The 20,046-nt window shown below is 37.2% G+C and overlaps 2 protein-coding genes across 4 annotated transcripts; both read right to left on the bottom strand.

The window, feature by feature from the left end:
* Positions 1-1,578: 1,578 nt before the first annotated feature.
* Positions 1,579-8,580, bottom strand: sesn2 (sestrin 2). Of its 2 annotated transcripts, none has more exons than XM_051137462.1 (10): positions 8,350-8,580; positions 7,651-7,745; positions 5,981-6,169; positions 5,715-5,897; positions 5,000-5,209; positions 4,755-4,896; positions 4,017-4,129; positions 2,838-3,028; positions 2,430-2,574; positions 1,579-2,143 (listed from the first exon to the last, which is right to left on the bottom strand). In XM_051137462.1, exons 3-10 carry the CDS (start codon positions 6,137-6,139, stop codon positions 2,057-2,059), a joined length of 1,230 nt encoding a protein of 409 aa, XP_050993419.1. In that variant the 5' UTR covers positions 6,140-6,169; positions 7,651-7,745; positions 8,350-8,580; the 3' UTR covers positions 1,579-2,056. The 2 variants fall into 2 exon arrangements, with proteins under 2 accessions (XP_050993419.1, XP_050993418.1); XM_051137461.1 differs by having other exon boundaries at positions 7,680-7,745.
* An 853-nt stretch (positions 8,581-9,433) lies between these two features.
* On the bottom strand, positions 9,434-17,651 carry matn1 (matrilin 1). 2 transcript variants are annotated; one of them, XM_051137459.1, is made up of 8 exons: positions 17,453-17,650; positions 15,341-15,687; positions 14,970-15,192; positions 14,314-14,442; positions 12,420-12,824; positions 12,180-12,332; positions 12,013-12,093; positions 9,434-10,120 (listed from the first exon to the last, which is right to left on the bottom strand). In XM_051137459.1, exons 1-8 carry the CDS (start codon positions 17,532-17,534, stop codon positions 10,071-10,073), a joined length of 1,470 nt encoding a protein of 489 aa, XP_050993416.1. In that variant the 5' UTR covers positions 17,535-17,650; the 3' UTR covers positions 9,434-10,070. The 2 variants fall into 2 exon arrangements, with proteins under 2 accessions (XP_050993416.1, XP_050993417.1); XM_051137460.1 differs by lacking the exon at positions 14,314-14,442 and having other exon boundaries at positions 17,453-17,651.
* Positions 17,652-20,046: the final 2,395 nt, after the last annotated feature.

The raw sequence follows: 20,046 nt of genomic DNA, 5'->3' as shown, positions 1-20,046 counted from the left end.
GAGCAGTTAAATGTCATGACTCGTCTCGTTTCGACCACCACAGGTGGTACTTACGTTTTAGTCTGTTTTATGAAAGTTACTTATAGTAGTTGGCATTTTCTTAGACAAAGGCGTTGGTAATTGACTGCAACAAACATATTTGTGAGATAAAACATTTAGACACCATAGCTGTGCGGTAAACGCTATTATCAGATACCCGCGCTGGTTTGGATGTTACTACCGGAAAACGTTTCTTGGCCGGTACTGAACCCTGGTGGCTGTTTTGTGTTAGTTCTGCAGCGAATGGGTGTTGAAAAATAATTTTTTACAGTTTATTGAACTTTCCACGATTAGGGTGCAAATGTATATGACCTCAAAATATGCTTAAAAAGGAGAAGTTCACTTCCTGAATGAAAATTTCCTGATAATTTACTTTACTTTTTCCTGATAATTTACTTTACTTTACCCCATGTCATCCAAGGAAAAAAAAAAAAAAAGATTTTTGAGGAAAACTTCACAGAATTTTTCTCCATATAGTGGACTTCGATGGTCGTTAACGGTTGAAGGTCCAAACTGCAGTTTTAATGCAGCTTCAAGAGCTCTACACAATCCCAGCTGAGGAACATGGGTCTTATCTAGCAAAATATTTGGTAGTTTTCTAAGAAAAATACGAATGTATATACTTTTTAACCACAAATGCTCCTCTTGCAGTAGCTTGACCTCACACGTTACTTAATCACGCATGAGTGACGTAGGCGGAAGTACCAGCCCAGTGTTTACAAAGCGAAAGGGCAAACGCCCTGAACAAAAAAAGGTAAAACAATGATGTTGGATGATTTTGTGGTTGGAGGAGAAATTGAGATGAGGTTTTTCACCCTACCCTACCTTTTTGAACAAAGTACACAGATGAAGAACTAACCAGGCATGACTTTGTCAACGTGATCACGTAATGCATGAAGTCGCAGAGCTAGTTTAAGATGAGCATTTGTGGTTAAAAGGAAAATTTTTACTTTTTTATAAAATGATTGATCATTTCACTGGATAAGACCCTTATTCCTCAGCTGGGATTGTGCAGAGCCTTTTGTAGCTGTAGTGAAACTGCAATATGGACCTTGAACACGTTGGCCACCATTGAAGTCCACTTCATGGAGAAAAAATTGTTGGAGTGTTCCTCGAGAAACTTAACTTCATTCTGGAAGTGAACTACTCTTTCAATTTAAAGAAAATTATGTAATTTCAGTGGTTGTGCATTCAATTAATTTTTAATTAATGATTAATTTGAATTATTAGTTTTTGTGTAGTATGTAAATAGTGTGAAAGATTTGATTTGTGTGCAGTTTTACACCTTTAGATAAATGTATATATGTACGATATGTACACACACACACAAAAAACAATGTCAATGTAAGTATTTTAATTGTAATTTTGTGTTAGATAATAGTTTATCGAGCATATTTGAGGTCTCACAAAAAACAAGACCTTACTGCTTCCAAAAAAAAAAAAAAAAAAAAAAAAAAAAAATCATGGGACATGGCAAGTGCATTTGTGGAATTTGCCTTGTGCACATCATATACAAACAAATGAATCAAAATAGTAATGTCATAGTAAAATATTTTATTATACATAAAAATGCACAAATAACAACATCAACAAAATGTGCTTTTTCATCCATTTTACCCCACATTAAATCAGCTCTCAATCTGAGAGAGAAATAGGCAATGTAGAGATCTTAGTGTCAAACTCATATAAACATTTATCAAAACACACAGAACAGAATACTGCAGCAGGGCAAAGACACATTCACAGTATATAAGAGAAAGACCACAACGAGGCAATTTACTCATAGGACATGTGCAAAATTCGCTGCCTCCCAAATCCAGTCAAGATCCAGCAGCTGATCATCCAGCCTATATAAGCCAAAAATAATGCAAAGAAAAGAGAAAATGGAACTAAATTGCTCTCAAGCCTTTGTGCTTTTAAAGTGTGATTGTGTGCAATTTGTGTGTCAACACACGCTACAATCAGAGCATAATAGTGTATACAGGTCATCCCTTGTTTTAATGCTCTTGTGAGCATATTAGGTCATGTAGCGTGTAATTGCTCTGAGAGCATAAAGTAAAGCTGCCTGCATTCGTGCCTCCATCAGTAACAGGTTCACATGGACCTGCATGAAAAGAACAAGACATCTTAAACAAGAAATATACCGGCATTTGTACTACAATGAAAACTTAGCTATGATACTTTTAAAAGGAGTTTTTGGTCTGACATATCTGTCAATTCTAAGGTGAACCACTAGAGGACACTAAAACATCACTCTAAAATCCAAATTAATTCAACAATTCAGAAAACAAGAGAGCATGCATGATTCAGTACCACTGCTGAAGCAAATGCAAGGTTTTAAAATATGAACACACTTGAATCATCAACAAGAAATTTTACACATTTTGTACCTTTTCTGAATGGCGGAACTGCCTCCAAAAAGAGAAGTACATTCTTGGTGTGGTTTTCTCCGGATGGCAAGCCACAGTCTTAACATACACTTTTAAACCGCGTTCTAACAGCTGGTTGACTTCCCCATAATTGTAATCGTCATACCTGTGTAGGTGGACATGCAAGTGCACATCAGATTCACATTAACCACCAGAATTTTAACCACCAAAAGCAATGCATTTGTATGTCTACCTTTTTCTTCTTAATGTACAGTCTATATATATATATATATATATATATATATATATATATATATATATATATATGAGCTTTTCTTCTTATATAGACACAACCCTAAACCACCTCTTTGTCCCATACGGCTGAACGTTCTAAGGTCGATTCATGACTATGATGCATGCATGACTGACCTGATGCCGTAAATGCAGTGAATATAGTTCCAGATGGCTTTCCGCAGTGTGGAGGTGTCCACGTGTGAGTGCATGGCCATGGTGTGATATGTGAGCGCACATACCACCTGAAATTTCTCATCCAGAAGCTGTGCCATCTCTCCATACAGTCTGTTCATAAGAGAGAAACCGTGATCTTCCCATGAATAGTCCTGAAAGCACAAAATCATACACAAACTCACAAATCGTGATACAACCAGTACTGTTAATGTTAGCTAAAACTATTAAAACTTGTTTTTGGTAATTTAAATAAAGCTTAAATTAAAGGGATAGGTCACCCAAAAATGAAAATTACCCTATTATTTACTCATCCTCAAGCCATCCTAGATGTATATGAATTTCTTCTTTCAGATGAATACAATGGGTGTTATATTATAAAATGTCCTGACTCTTCCAAGGTTTATAATGGCAGTGAATGGCTGTTGAGAATTTGAAGTCCAATAAAGTGCATCCATCCATCATAAAAAGTACTCCACATGGCTCCAAGGGGTTAATAAAGGCCTTCTGAAGTGAATCAGTGCATTTGTGTAAGAAAAATATCCATATTTAAAACTGAAACCATATAAACCATAATCTCTAGCTTTCACTAACTGTCATACTGAACAGCCATTCACTGCCAGGATATTTTTTTTAAATATAACTCGCATTGTATTTGTCTGAAAGACGAAAATCATATTCACCTAGGATGGCTTGGAAGTGAGTAAATCATGTTGTAATTTTCATTTTGGGGTGAACCATCCATTTAAATATAAATATTACATGAACAACTTAACTAGAACAACTTGACAAAAATGAAAAATTTAGAACTTTAGAACTAAATAAACTGTTTAAGCTGAAGTATTAAAATGTGCAAGTCTAAAATAAAAATAGCAAGATTTAGCTAAATACAAATGTTATAAAACAAACCAAAACTAACAATGAGACAAAAAAGACAAAAACATAAAAATGACTAAAAGCTTAATGTGAATATATAAAAACAGACGATAATTCAGAATTTAAATGCTACAACAGTATATAAGTAATACACTGTATATAACAAGATATAATACCTATTGTATACTTAAACTAAAACAATGCTTTCTATTCGTAACTTTTGTGTAAATCTTTAATACTGTGTGAGAATATATAAGAGTATTGAACCTGAGCTCTCATGGTTGGTGGGGCCTGCACTCCTCTAGGACTAAAATCCTGGTACGTAAAATCTGCATCCACAACAAACCGTGAAAAACAATCAGGAAGGACAGACCGCTGTACTGTATGGGAAAAAAAATATGACACAGGTCAGGCAGTGATAAAAAGATATGAAACATCTATTATACACTACCAGTTTTTGTTTTTTAAAGAAGTCTCTTCTGCTCATCAAGCATGCATTTATTTGATCCAAAGTACAGCAAAAACAGTAAAATTTAGAAATATTTTTACTATTTAAAATAACCTGAAAAAAGTCTACTGAATAAAACCCACATCAGAATATAAGAATGATTTCTGAAGGATCATGTGACTGGAGTAATGATGCTAAAAATTCAGCTTTGAAATCACAGAAATAAATTACATTTTAAAATATATTCAAAGAGAAAACAGTCATTTTAAATAATACAAATATTTTACATTTTAGCTGTTTTTGTAGGCTTGGTCAGCAGAAGAGAGCATTAAAAATCTTACTGTTCAAAAACTTTTGACTGGTAGTGTAAGTCATTTAAAATGTTCATCTTATGGGGAAAAATGCATTCAATGTTCTAACATTTGTTTAGGAAGCCCAAAATTTCACTAATCAACTTTTCATGTAAATGTCTACGTGCAGAAGCTACAACAGAGGACTATTTTAACCCAGAAGAAACCCTGCAATTGGGTGTAAAATATGTATATGTGTGCTCATACCATCAGCATGTTCCAGCAAACTCTCAGTCCTTTCTCTTTCAAAGCGAGTAACCATCTCTTCTTGTGTAAACTCTTCACCTTGCTGCTGAACCATCATCATCCTCTCCATCAAAAGCTTAACCTCGTTCACAGCCTCAGACCACTGCGCACAAACACACATACACACATTAAAGAGATTTACCGGAGCAAAACAAATTAAATATTCTCTTTAACCTGTGATCAATGCGTCAGTCACAAATCAATACCTCTTGATGATTTCTGGCCTTGTCTCGGGGAGAACAGGACTCTGTGGGCGAACACAGTTGGAGCGACTGATCTCCCGACTGCTCTGGCTCTGGGAGAATACCACAACCCCAAACAAATGAGGCCAGAGAGTGGGCATGGCTCATCAAAACAATAGCCTGAATCAGCTCTGCCAGGGACCACCGAGCCTCTGCACCAGGACAAACCAATTCCTGTGAAGAAGAAAAAAAAAAAAAAAAAAAAAAAAAAAACTTTAAATAAGTAGCAATACCAAAAAGGTGTCAATTGCATAATACAATACATATCCACCTGTAAGAGTGGACGTGGACATTTGTACATTTTATGGGTCTGGCTTCTGGCCTAATCCGCGTCCAGTTATGTTTAGTTTATACAAAACAGCTTTTATGGCTTGGTATTGTAAATTGATGTGTCTTACCATGTTATTTTAATGAACTATCTTTATTATGAACACACTGGCTTGTAGTGCAAACAGTTTTAGTGTTTACTGCATGTTGTTTTTCTTCTCGCTATTTCCCTATAGCAGCTAAAGAACCAGAAGTGTCGACCACATAGACTTACTTCCGCATTGAAGAAAAAGGTGCATACATTTTTGAAAAGACTGCTTGACTGTCTACTTTAAATTTCCACTAGTTTCTCACTTAATTAAAATACAGTTTCAAAGTAGCTTCCCCAACACTGATGATTTGTACTTTTTACCTGTATGTGTTCCTGGGTGATGATCCAGGGTCTGTGTGCAAGCAGTTTGTTGAGCGTCTGCAGGTGTTGTATTTTAGGTGGTGCACAGTGAAGTCCTCTAAGCCAGGACTCATCTCCACCAGCAAGCAGAAAAGCAGTGCTGTGATGCTGCACCAGGTACGAGCACTGGTGACGTGCAGACGCCTGCACAGAGAAAATTACTGTTGTGTAGATAACAAACACTCATTTATGCTTGAAACTTGCAATCTAAAGGTACTAAGTCTTACCAATATGATTATAAAATGTCTCCATGACAGAGGGAGAGGGCCATCCAGCTGGAGCAAAGCATTCTGGGTGCGGAGGAAACAGTTTAGGTAGGTGGGATGTAACCCCATCATCATGTTGATATGGTTTACACGTCCCTCTGACAATAGTGCGCCTGACATCACCTCCTGTGCGGCCCCTTCCTCTAGAATCTGAAACAAACAGATATGCGGAGAACTCAAGTTTTGTTCTGTAAACACTGAACACTTTCCCAAACTTTTCTGTAAGCTAGGGCTGTCACGATTCCTCGAGTACTCAATTTTAAAAAAATCCTTGACTGCATTTTGCCATTGTCGAGTAACCGGCAAAATACTGGCTACACGATGTATTAAACCCATTTAAAAATCTTAGGAAAGCATTATGCTATTGGGAATTTAGAAACGCTATGAATCAATTAAATGAATATGCGAAGCAGGTTTAATATATGCACTTTAATTATTTATTTACACAAACTGTTATCATTTACATGTGTTGAGCGTCTCAAACTCCATCTCTGATGTGTAAGGTAAGTCATTTATAAACCTATGCAAATACAGGGGAATACATTAGTATCTTTCTCAGTATGCTAACTGTTTACTGCGATTGCAAACTAAAAGTAAAAAATAAGAGTTTTGATGTCACAAAATGACAGTGGCTGTAGCATTTCTGTCGTAAAGAAATGCCCAAATATTAAAGATTAAATGGACATTTGAATTTAATGTTGTTTAGGCAATATTAAACAAGGATTAGCTCGTGTAGTAACATTTATTATAATGCGGAATGTACGCTAGCTATTGTTTACAACACATTGTGTTTTAACAGTTTTTTTTTTTTCAATAAAACCATATGATTACTTGCTTTTGATACTCTATTTGAACTAATTATTATTATTGCCTCACTGCTACTATATACACTGCCCTCCGAAAGTCTGGAAACGCCCTAGAAAAGTGGGGTTTTGGACAATATTGGCATGAATCCTTTTTCATTTGTGATCATTTTGCACTGATAAGGGACAACACAACTTACAAAAACATATTTTATTACATAAACAGTTTATACATAGAAAAACCTTAAATTTTCGATCCATCAAACTATCCACCATCAGCAGCTATTACAGCTCTGCATAATCTGGGCCTAAATTCATTGTATTCTAAACTTAACTGGCAATCAGTTGTTGAAGCTATTAAGGTGTGCTGACCAAAAAACCTGGGCCAAGTTTCAACCAGTAACCAGGCATCACAGCTGGCAAAGGGGCACGTCTGACTTTGACATGTATATATCGCCATGATTATGTAATCAAAATGAAAATGATTATTGCTGGTCTTCAATGATAATGTCAAGTTACTTTAATGTACTTGCACCAAAAAGTGATAAGCATTTATGCTGATATCATCCAAAGCCACACTTTGCCAGGGGTGTTTCTAAACTTTTGGAGGGTAGTGTATGTATTTTAAGTTAATTATCTGATTACATGATTAATCAACTACCAAACTAATCATTAGTGACTGGGTTTTAAGTTAATATTTCAATTATTTAACAACACTTTTACATGTTCACAGTCCCCAGACATGCAGGAAAACAAAATATTTTTAATTCAAATGTATTTCTTTCTCACATTTTTAGGATTTAACTAATTATCATCTTTTCAACACACCTGGCCCCTGCATAAAACAACACACACACCTCTTCAATTGGGATAAAGGCACTGGGCCCAGAGGGCAACGCCTGGGGTAGGTCAACTCCTGCTTCCTGAAAAAGAAAGGGTGACAATACAGACTAATATAGATAGATTAGTAAACATAAAGCCCTCTGTTGTCCATTTGAACAGTTTTGGAAAAATATGAACCCTATCAGAAAGATAGTAATGTGTATAATCACATAGCTGGAACCAAGCTATCATAATAATAATAATGCTTCTGATAACATTTAAAAACCATTCAGCACTTCTTTACGTCATTGTGCGGTTTATTACGTCACATAAAAAATTGAATACGTTTATTAAACATTTCGTATTTTAAGCTACTTTTCGCCTCAGTCAAAAGGTTCACACTAAATACTCCTTTTAAATCATTTATTGGTTGTTGTTGACGATTCAATGAGTTGTGCGGACCGATTCCGTCCAAATTAAAAATTAATCTATTTTTGTGAACGGCTTTAACAAATTCGCTCAACAAAACAATTGAATACCTTATTCACATCGCTGGCTCAAACTGACATTCAACTGACTTTAACGAACACTTCAAATGATAGCTCAGGCAGAGCATCGACTGTAAACTTTACCGTGAGCCGTACACAAACACACAGGACTAGACGCCATACGAAAGACTCGGTCAGACCGACTAAATGAACTCACCTTCATCTGACGAATATAAGTGTCCAGAAGTCGCAGGTTTAACACAATAGTAATGATGTAAAGTCTCGGAGGGTTTGTGCTCTATGACTTCATTGTGCCTGTAAGAGTCTGGCTTCTGGAAAGCAGGAAACTGCACCGGGAGGAGGCGTGGCGTACGTGAACACACAGCGCCGGACTCTTGCATCACCTCTCCGGCGCAGCATGACGCAACCCGCCGGTAACGGAGATCAGAGCTACCGGCTCCAGCTGCAACCGGGTGACTGTATCAGACATGACCTGCCGGTATGGTACTACTGTAGTATGGACGAAACTGTAAACGAGTCATCTTGACAAAGCTGAGGGCGTGATTCGTTTCGGGTTAGGTAAAAACATAACAATTTAGAAGTTGACGCCTTCATACATGAAATGAAAGCTGGTAGATCACGGACAAGCAACAAATCTGTGTATTATCTCGTCATATCAACCTAAATTCAACAAGAATTTAAAATTCACCCTATCTTTTTTCTAAATGCATCTTAATTCATCAATGCATTTTTTCCCAATAATCCATGAACATCACAGTACAGAAGAACAGATCTCTCACCACTTCCGTTTTATTGCAACTTTAAAGTAATTAAACTGACCACATGGTTGCTGGTCAGTGAAGTCCACCAGAACCACGGTAGGTCAGTTTTCTTAGCCTCAGAAACCATGAACAAATTGCATAAGGTTAAAAAACTTTCTCGGCTATATGAAATAAGGGTTATTTACTACCCAACATGAACATTACAACTACTTGCATCCAACATAAAAAATGGGTCATAAAGAAAAAGATGATTAAGTGTAATAGAGAAGGTTCTTTAGTTGTTGAGAGAAAGCCTCATTCACTTTGTCTACAACCTTTCGTTACTCCTAATGTTGTATAACTACAGCTGCTACACATATACACAGACCCTTATGCTTACATTATACATCCGTCTGTACCTGGGGCTCCTGATAATTACGTGGAACATCTTCTCTTATGTAACCATGTATTAAAGTGAAATCAAGCCTAATGCACAGCTGTTCGACACAAAAACAAGGACACAACAAACAAAGACACAGACACAAAACTGGATTTTATTGAATCATCACAAGCGGTATGTTTAGCACTTGCCGAGCCAGTGAATGTTTGCCTGTGTTACGTGTGTGTGCTGTGTCTGCTTTTGTGTGTGTGCTTTTATTTGAGAAAAGCATTCATGATCAAGCATTCACACATTTGTTTCAAGTCCAATCTTATATTAAATTACCATTATATATATACTCCATATAAAATAATATTTTCGGGGCAAAATCTGGAAGAATGACTTTGAGAAGGTAGAATAAAGAGAAGCAAAGACAGAATGAAACCTTCACTGGATTTAATGTACACACCACCTCCCCACAGGGAAGACTTTATTGTCCAGGTTGTATGTGAAGATCTTCTCAGATCATATGGGAAGATTTTTACTCAGCGCACACAGGGTTTTGTTAGGGGGGATGGCTGTTTGAAAATCAACACCTAATTCAGAGCAAGCGTGGTCAGGTAAACCATGGTCACCATCACAGTCAGTGCTCCATCCCCATGGACAATAGTGATGAAGGTAGAGTAGCAGATAGAAATGGAGTGGAGGAACTGAAGCATTAGGGTCAGAGGTCACAGGAGGTGTTTTTTACAAGAAAAGGAAGGAATGGCAGTGTGAGAATTAGATGTTGGTGACTTCTCAAACAATCTTGTTCTCCAGGGCAGCGATCCTTTTCGTCACAGCTTCCAGTGATGCTGTTGTCAAGGAAATAATGCAATAGTAGCATCCTAACCAGCGCTAAACATTTCTGATGCCTTATACATTCTGATGCTTTAAATATTTTTCTCACATATTTTTTTTAGAGATGCACCAATACTAAAATTTATGGAATACTGAATATTATTGTGACTTTTTATCTTAGAATTCTGATGTGATTTCTCATAATTGCATGATATAAACTCCAATTATAATTATTTTTTCTCACAAATGCTAGTTTGTATCTGGCAATTCTTACTTTAATTTTGTATATCTCAAAATTCTTATATTTTTTACACAATTTTGACTTTTTTTTTCTCAGAACTGAGATATAAACTGGCAACTGCGAGTTACAGTCAGAATTACAAGATATAAACTTACAGATCAGACTTTTTCTCAGAATTGGTAGATAAAAAATCTGAATTGAGAGATACAAACCAGCATTTGCAAGAAAAAAGTTGTGAGTTTATATCATGCAATTTCTGAAAAATGAAGTCAGAATTGAATTTTTATATATTGCAATTCTGACTTTATAACTCACAATTGTGAGTTTATATCTCACAATTCTGAGCAAACAGTCAAAACTGCATGTAAAAAAGTCAGAATTGGAAATAAAGCAATTGGAAAAAAAAGTAAGAATTGTGAGATACCAACCTGCATTTGCAAGAAAAAAAATATTTTTATGCAATTTTGACTTTTTCTCAAAAATGTGAGATATAAACTCGCAACAGCAAGTTAGAAAGTCAGAATTGCAAGATAAAAACTCACAATTCTTACTTTTTACCAATTGCAATTTTATATCTCGAAATGCATGAAAAAACGTGAAATATTTTTCTCACAAATGTGTGTATCTCACAATTGTTACTTTTTTTCTAATTGCGAGTGTATATCTCGCAGTTCTGACTTTATAACTCGCAATTGCAAGTTTATATCTCGCAATTCTGACTTTTTTCACGCAATTTTGACTTTTTTCTCAGAATTGAGATATAAACTTGCAATTGTGAGTTATAATCAGAATTGCAAGATATAAACTCACAGATCTGACTTTTTTCTCAGAATTGGTCGATTAAAAAAAATCTGAATTGCGAGATACAAACTCGCATTTGCAAGAAAAAAAGTTAAAATTGTGAATTTCTATCATGCAATTCTGAGAAAAAAGTCAGAACTGTGAGTTTATATCTCACAATTCTGACTTTATTACTCGCAATTGCGAGTTTATATCACAATTCTGAGAAAAAAGTCAAAATTGCGTGAAAAAAGTCAGAATTGCGAGATATAAACTTGCAGTTGCGAGTTATAAAGTCAGAACTGCGAGATATACACTCGCAATTAGAAAAAAAGTAACAATTGTGAGATACACACTCACATTTGTGAGAGAAAATTTTTCATGTTTTTTCATGCAGTTATAAAGTCACAATTGCAAAACATAAAGTCAGAATTGCAATTACTAAATTTCTCAGAATTGTAGGATGTGAGATTGTGAGAAAAAAGTCAGAAGTGTGAGATAAAAAGTCACAATTACCTTTTTTATTCAGTGGCAAAAACAAGCTTCCATAAAAATTTTGGTCATTATGAGAAGCCAATAATTATTTCTATTTTATGGCTGATAACCAGTAAATTACCAATATTGTATATTACAATATTGCCAGATATATATCCAGTAAACCCAATAAAAATCAGCTGTTATGCAATGTGGTACCACTATATTGTATATTGTGCATCTCCTAATTTCCTTGCATTTAAATTTAATTCAAATACTTTGACTCTAAATGTATTTTATCTCCAAACTTCTCTCAGCATTCTGTAAGTCAATACTGATATTAAGCACAATTGGAATTTGTGTAGAGTAAATTTTTAACCTGAACCTGAACACAGGAAAGGATATATTTCTTTGTTAATGCCTGTAGTGCCTCCTCCACTTTTTTCTGGAACTTGACAACAGAATTACATTCACAGGGATCTTCCTCTGCAAGTAACAGGACAGTAAAAACAAATTGTTGATGAAATTCTAGTTTGAAAGTCATATTAATCTTTTTTTGTGATTTTATTTACCTTGACAAACATTGATTTGCAGCTTCTTGGCAATTTGGTTCATGGTTTTGAAGTCAGCCGTGTAGAAGTAATGGTCAGCGACAGGTTCAGAGGCGATTTCTCTCAGCTCATCCTCAACAGCATTGCCAACACCCACAGCATACATCTTAAAGCCTAAAGCACAGACACAGCACACTGTAAAACACTCAGAACTCAAACACACTGTTTGCATTGCATTTCTGTGTGTTTTTCTTTACCAACCATTTTCCTTGGCCTTCCTGGCAGCATCTCCGATGTAGTCTTGTGACCTGCCATCGGTGAAGACAATGCCGACCTTTTCCACCCCGGGTCTGGCGCCCTGGTTAGGACTGAAACTGTTATCCACCATGAAACTGATGGCATGGCCAGTCATGGTTCCCCTCTCCATGTAGTCCATCTTTTTCACTGCATCTTTCAGGGCCTTTTTGTTGTTGTAGCGTCCCAGAGGGAACTCCTGCTTCACAGTGCTGGAATACTGCACCAGTCCCACATGAGTGTTTGTCTCGGACACGTCCAGTTTGTCGATGATCTGGTTGATCCATTTCTTGACCAGCTCGAAGTTCTCTGGTCTCACACTCTTTGAGCCGTCGATCACAAAGACCACATCTGTCGCTGCGTTACTGCAAGCTGGGATGAGAGAGACAGAGGATGTTTATAGTAACTCATAAGTTTACAAACTGGGTCCAGGAACCCCCAGGGGACCGCAAGAGGGTGCTGGGAGTCAATAAAAAAGTTGAGAGAGAAAAACAAAATAGTTTTACAAAATAATTTTTAGGGCTGTCAGAGTTAAAGGCAAAATATGTACGTTTTTGCTGATAGAGGGCACATATTCAAAACAAACAAAGAACCAAAGGCGTAGTTTGATGATGCTGTGATTTGTGTGTCTTCATCCCTGTCTTCATCCTCACAGCTAATGCAATCCATCAGGACTGGGCAAAAAATCATGTCTATGAATAAGCTAATGTATGTAAAGACTTATTAAGGTCTCTGTAGTGTAAAGCAGGGTGGGGCTGAAAGTTGTGGAAGTGAAACGAAGACACTGGAGTGAATGCTAATAAGGGACGAGCATGATACATGACTCAAAAGCAGCGGAGCTTTTATTATGCCATAGTTGAGGGCTTCCGCTCCTTACATCCATGCGTATGTGAGGTAAAACAGTGCTGTTTTATCACACTAGATACATTAAAAGTTCTGTTATAATGCTACTCTGTGTGTTACCTGTCTAATAAAATGCATAACATATTAAAGTGTCTTTGGGATTAGCATGTTTTCTAAAAAATAAAACCGAAAACCGAGGGTGTATGACGTAACAATGTAAGTACACAAGTCAGCAAAATATATAACACTGTTCTAGTGGTTTTTGGATATTTTAATTAAAAATGTACGTATTGTGCCTTTAACATGTATACATGTATGCTTGAGATATTATATTATAAATTAAACTCTGAAGAACAGTAAAATATTATGAATATGTTATGTGGTGCATAAATTTAGCTAAATTCTCAACTCTAGCGTTCATTTTTCTAGCTGACTAACCAGTTTACGGTCACCGAATGTTTTTCTGAGGTAAATGTGACGTTACGCAACACTGTTTACAAGCTGTCATATTGACGTCTTTTGCGAGGCTGAATCACTGATTGAGCGATTACATGAGACAGGGAGACAGGATACGGATTTCGGAAGTTGTACTCTTTCTATTAACATACCTTAGGATGTTTATTCATGTTTATGTCATGCTGAAACTGGTATTAAACCAAAGGAGATGATCAATTCGCCTGCACTTTGCAATGGCAATTCTCTTGAACCGAGGCTTCAGCCATATCACTCCACATTAAACAGCGCCAAAACGGCATTTATTTTTTGAATATTGTAATGCAATGGACAGAATTTATTACTAATACTTATTACTAATTTGTTTAGTCACATGGTAGTAGTTTGTTTAGTTTGCTAGAGTGTTTGGTTAGTAGGCTGTGAAAGATAAAATATCCTTTGGCCTTTAAGAATCTGATTTATCTTTAAAGCAGAGGTTTTATATACAGTACATCAAACACGGCACATGGCTATTAAGTCTTTTGCTCATGTCTTTGACACTTACCCAACATTTATACATACTCACCGCTGCATGATCGGCCGTCGCCCTGGAGCGTAAATCCCTCTCTGCAGGCACACTTGAAAGATCCGGGTGTGCTGATGCAAATGTGCTCACAGTCATGATCGCCTGTCGCGCATAGGTCCGACACAACCGCTACCATGAATGTAACACACACACACACCGGGTGGGGGAAGGAAGGGTTAGGAAGGACAGAATTACTCTATGTGAAGTGGGAACTCAAGAAAATCGATGCGTTTTAACAATCCACTGTGCTCAAATGAACAGCAAATCTTTAAAACACAGAAATATGTCAGAGATCCAGACACCTGAGGCCTGGAGAAAAATAAAAGTTTTGTTTAGTCTCAATGTTGTTTGTCTCAGGTGGCTGTTGCTCTGATTCAGACTTTCTACTGCATTGGTTCTCAACCTTTTAAGGTTTGAAATCATCTGAAAACTCAAGCTGAGAACCAGTGGCTACAAACACATCAGTGGTTACACATGCTTTTATACTTCCTCCCCCAGAGACCCAAGTGCAATGGAGCATCAAGCACAGGGTGGAGATCTACGTCTGGAAGTGAGATTAATGATAACATGCCCTATGGATACACCTTTAATATCAGCGGCCATGGTGAGTCTCCAGACCTCTATTCCCTCCCTTTCTTCCTCTCCCCTTCTCTTACCACAGAAGGCCTCCTGGAACTTCTTGGTGAGCTTCTCAATGAGGCTGTAGCTCTCCACGTAGTCCACGTGGTCCTCGAGAGGCTCACTGGCCATCTGTCTGAGCGTGGTCATGTCCACGCGACCCACTCCGATGGCGAATATCTCAATGCCGGCCTCCCGCGCCCTTGCTGCAATGTCACGGATGTTGTCCTGTGGTCTGCCGTCAGTCACAATAATGGCCACCTGTGAATATTTATTATTGATGTATTTTACCTAAAACTGCATGTTCGCTGGGGCCAGATTACGTAACAGAAAATGCATGTTGCCAAAGAGGCTTAACATTGTTAATGATGTCAATATGGTGGTTTTATGGGATTTCTAGGACTCTGACCTTGCTGATGCCAGGGGATTTGCGCGCTCCCTCGGCTTCAGTGAAGGCCACGTTCATGGCAAACTGGATGGCGAGTCCGGTCATGGTACCGGTGGATAGTGGCTCGATCTTGGACACTGCTTTGACCAGCGCTGCCTTGGTTTTGTGGGACTTCAGAGAGACCTCGTTCTTCACCCGACTGGCGTAGTTTACGACGCCCACACGAGTAGCATCAGGCCCAATGGTCAAACCGTCAATTACTTTGGTCATGAAGACTTTGACCTGCTCGAATTCAGAGGGGCGGACGCTTCGAGAGCTGTCGATGATGAACACTACATCAGTGGGCTTGGTGCTACACAAGCCTGCGGCTGGAAAGAGTAAAATAAGGAGGAGAAAAGTGCTCACCAGTGCTCAAAAATACAGTAAAAACAGTGATATTGTGAAATATTATTAGAATTGAAATGAACTGTTTTCTATTTTATTATATTTTAACATTTAATATATTCCTGTGATGACAAAGCTGTTTTTTTAGCAGCTATTAATTCAGTTATTTTTGTCACATGATCCTTCAGAAATCATTCTAATAAGCTAATTTGGTGCTTAAGTAACTTTTATTATTATCAGTGTTAAAAACAGTTGTGCTGCTTAATATTTTTGTAGAAATTGTAATACTTTTTTCGGAATGAAATGGAATGTTCAAAAGAATAGTGTTTATTTGAGATAGGAATATTTTGTAACATTATACATGTCTTTACTGTCACTTTTGATTAATTTAATGCATCCTTGCTGATTGAAAGTCATAATTTCTTTCAGAAGAAGAAAAAAAAAGTCTTCCGACCCCAAACTTTTAAACAGTATTAGACATATTGGAGTGAAGGGAAAAAAGTGAAAAGCCAGACTGCAGTCTGCAGGTAACTCCATAAATGTACAGTGCTGGCTGTTCTCATAATAACTCCCATTGATTATACATTCAGCCTCAGGTATGTATGCAAACACAGATTCACATTCACACACACACACACACACACACACACACACACTCTCATGCAGTACAGGGCCTCTTTGTGTACATATGTAGTGACATTTGAAACCTTAAAAACACATTTTCCTAGAAGACATACAAGTTATGTACAACCACTTGTAACATAACCCTAATTACCCAGTTAATTGAAGTTTCTCTGGTGTTTTTTAATGCATATACCTATGCAAATAAAACTAGTAATTTAATAATAGATTCTATAAGCATAGCTTTCGAATGCAGAAAATGATCTTGAGCACAAGAGGAGAAAATAATTCTAAACAGAAATTTAAATGAGAAAAATGCTAGATTAAAAAAAAAATTAAGGCTTCACAGACATGCTCTTAAAGGTCAAAGGTCACATATTAAACTCTGCCATCCAAACTGTTGTGTAAAACAAAAATGTACGCAAACATAATGATTTTAAATAAGATGTCAAAATGAGTAGCTTGGCTTAGTTGTGTTTGGATGCTGGTCTGCATATATTTAGGCTTCTTAATTATCTTAAAGTGACAGTTCAACCCAAAATGAAAACTCTGTTATCACTTGTATGAGTTTCTTTGTTCTGTTGAACACAAAAGAAAATATTCTGAAGGATGTTGGAAACCAAACATTTGCTATTAGCCATTGACTTCCACAACTTCTTTTGTGTTCAGCAGAAGAAAGAAATTCATTAATTCAAAGAAATCGTTTTGGAACAACATGAGGATAAGTAAATGACAGAATTTTCATTTTTGGGTGAACTACCACTTTAAAGCAGCTTCAGCAAAAAAGATTATGCTGATTGGCCTGTATTTTTGCTATTCTTTGTTATGATTGCACTATAAAATGCTGTTTTAAATTAAAAAAAAATTAACCCAACTATTGGGTTAGCCCATATTTTTGTAGCATGCAGGTCAACCTGCACTAATCAACATGCATTTCCATGCATTCTCAGCAAGGAACACAACTACACAAAACGGATAGATAGACTCATTTTGTGAGTTGGGATGAAGTTTGCCTTTCATTACAGTATTTAACAGCAAAACATTAATCCTATTCATACTGGGTTATTAGTATCAGTGATAAATGAATGACACTGATGGATCTGTTAATGATGCAGTGTGTTTTCTTACCCATAGCAGCAGCATTTCTCAGATCCACGGTGGCTTGAGCTCCCAGGATGCATAGCAGCATCACAAACCCCAGCAATGTCATACTGTAACGCGGCGTGAGTCCTAATGACCTGCTCGACAACCAGAGACAGACTGATTCACAGAGAGAGAAACTTGCAGGTTATCAACACACACATATTCACAGATACACACTTAAGTTTGGAGACGCCGCCCTCAAATCCATCTCCCCTGAGGTGTACGGGCTGTTTTGGGGGAGGGGGGATGGGGGGTATACCTGCTCTGAAAAACCTAGAGTTTGGGTAGGAAAGACAAACACACCTTGATCTGTGTATGTGTTTGTGTAAGGGAAACCAAGTTCATTTGGAGCCCTAGGAGGGGTCTCTAGCTTGGGGTTGAACTCAAATAAACATTAAGATGAATCTGTCTTTTCTGGGCACTTTTCCTCTCAAATTAATCTCACACACGCAGGAATTTATGCACAGGAATTATGTGGGAAGCCTCCATTCCTGATCCAACACAGGCGGCTCTGTTCTGACTGTGTACGTGTACGTCTGTGTTTTTCTACTATATGCACCATGCAGTGTCTAGTATGTCCGTTGGGAAATGCAAGTATCCACGTGAGCACATGCAGGTCTGTGTCTGGGAGATAAAAGCTGACCATGCGGAGTATGATATGGCGTTTCTATTAGAGGTGTGGGCCACATTTGCACCTGTAAGTGCAAAGTAGTTAAAGATTTCATTCATTATTTTTTGTTACTGTCAAGTCTTTTTAAACCTAACTTTCTTTTATGAAACATGAACAGAGATATTTTCGCAGAGTGTCTATAATAAAAATGAATAGTGACCACCGCTGTTAAGCAAGATTGTCAGTGAATGACTTAAATTTCAGCTGGTTCCTCATAAGAAGCTATTGTATGGCTTCAAAAGACATTAAATGCACTGCACAAATTGTATAAAAATGTATGCTTTTTATCATTTTAGCTCGACAGCATCTGGTCACCATCCGCTTTCACTATTTAAAAGAAAGCACCTAAAACACTGCTAAACGACTCATTATTTTTTCCCTCCAGAGATGAAAGTCAAATGAGTTTGGAATGTCATTAGGGTGAGCAACCCTTTAAAACTGCATGTGAAGTATCCAGGAACACTCCGAAAATAATTCTCCGGTAGTCACCTGTTTGTCTATGTAAATGAGGCATGTGTGTTTGTTTTATATATTGCATAACACAGCAATTAAGGTTTCTGAACACATACTGTTTCTCCTGTTTCCATCCATCGCTAACCTGCCATGTGAAGTGTGCCAGTAACTCTGACAAGAACATTAAAAGGTTTTTTCTAGCACCATCTGCACCACACTGGCATGCTAAAGTCTCCTGGAAAAACAGCTTGAGGTTTTGACCAAATTAAGTGTAAACTAAAGTATATGAAACATTTTAAAGATATATTAATAAATATTTTAAATACTTTCTATACAGTGGAGATCAAAATTAGAGAACAATCTGTAAATACTTAATTTTTTCTGAAATATTGTTAACCTTCATCGCTCAAAATTTGAAGGAGTATCAGCTGTCGTTATACCACTGTTCTACTAACATGTTTGACAAAATATCTAAGGCATTTCAACAAAAACCTTTATTTTGTTGAAAACACAGCAATCAAAATTAAAGAACAGCAACCACTGTAGCACAAAAAATTATTACAACTAAAATTTTGGAGGTTTACAGCTGTTACAGCTGTGAAATTCGTAGGAATGTAGAGGCCCTTGCTTTACACGACTTCAGCACATTTGCGGCCACAGGACATCACTAGTTTTTCACACTGCGCTGGTGTGATCTTGGTCCATTCTTCTTCCACTCTCATAGGCTACGTTCACACTGTCAGTTTTTGGGATTGACAACCGCATTTACTTACAGGTGTGAATCTTGTAATGTCCTGTTCACACAGCAGCTTACAGTAGACTTTCAAATACTGTCTATATGGAGGTGTAACTGGAGTCAAGCCCATATTCCTTACGGGTAATATCAAAGATGGCGACGTCCATGAAACTTTATCATTTTCTGACACGACAAGAGTCCAGTCGAGCTGCGAGTTCATTCATCAAAACTTCATTAACAGCAGCTTTTATATTTGGGTGCGGAGCATTTGAGTCACGCACAGAACACAAAACTGACGGGGGCGGCCCCGGTGGAGACTGGATATATATATATATATATATATGTGCGTACCAAAAATGACATATAAATGCAGTTTCTAACAGAAACTAATACTAGAGACAGTAAAACAGCAAGCACTTTAAACTGCGTACACATTTATGATTACAGCTCCATACGTTTCGCTTTCCGGGCATTACACACTTGCTCGGTAGCTCAGTCGGCATTGATTTGGACAAATCCCATGAAAAACATGACTCGTGACGAAAAAGCTGAAAGATGAGGGATCGAAAAACAAGCCAAAATAACAGGGTTTTTTTTTTTTTTACATCACATTCACTTTTGTTTATACTATTGGGTAGGTTGAGTTTGGATTTACACTCATATGTTCCGGGAAAAAAACAAACACTCTTTTAGCACCACTCACTGGACGTTTTACATTGA

This window comes from Labeo rohita, chromosome 19, assembly GCF_022985175.1.
Source record: "Labeo rohita strain BAU-BD-2019 chromosome 19, IGBB_LRoh.1.0, whole genome shotgun sequence".
Lineage (NCBI taxonomy): Eukaryota > Metazoa > Chordata > Actinopteri > Cypriniformes > Cyprinidae > Labeo > Labeo rohita.
This window is presented reverse-complemented; position numbering and strand designations above follow the sequence as displayed.

What these genes read in the sequence shown, in the direction of transcription:
- matn1 (XM_051137459.1), bottom strand. Translation starts at nt 17,534, where the DNA reads ATGACATTGCTGGGGTTTGTGATGCTGCTATGCATCCTGGGAGCTCAA. An exon ending in GAGAAATGCTGCTGCTATGG is followed by an intron (nt 15,688 to 17,452) that starts GTAAGAAAACAC and finishes TACTCTTTCCAG; the next exon opens with CCGCAGGCTTGTGTAGCACC. An exon ending in AATCCCCTGGCATCAGCAAG is followed by an intron (nt 15,193 to 15,340) that starts GTCAGAGTCCTA and finishes AAATATTCACAG; the next exon opens with GTGGCCATTATTGTGACTGA.
- sesn2 (XM_051137461.1), bottom strand. An exon ending in CCTTTATCCCAATTGAAGAG is followed by an intron (nt 6,170 to 7,679) that starts GTGTGTGTGTTG and finishes TGTTTGTTTCAG; the next exon opens with ATTCTAGAGGAAGGGGCCGC. An exon ending in TTTGCTGGAACATGCTGATG is followed by an intron (nt 4,130 to 4,754) that starts GTATGAGCACAC and finishes TTTCCCATACAG; the next exon opens with TACAGCGGTCTGTCCTTCCT.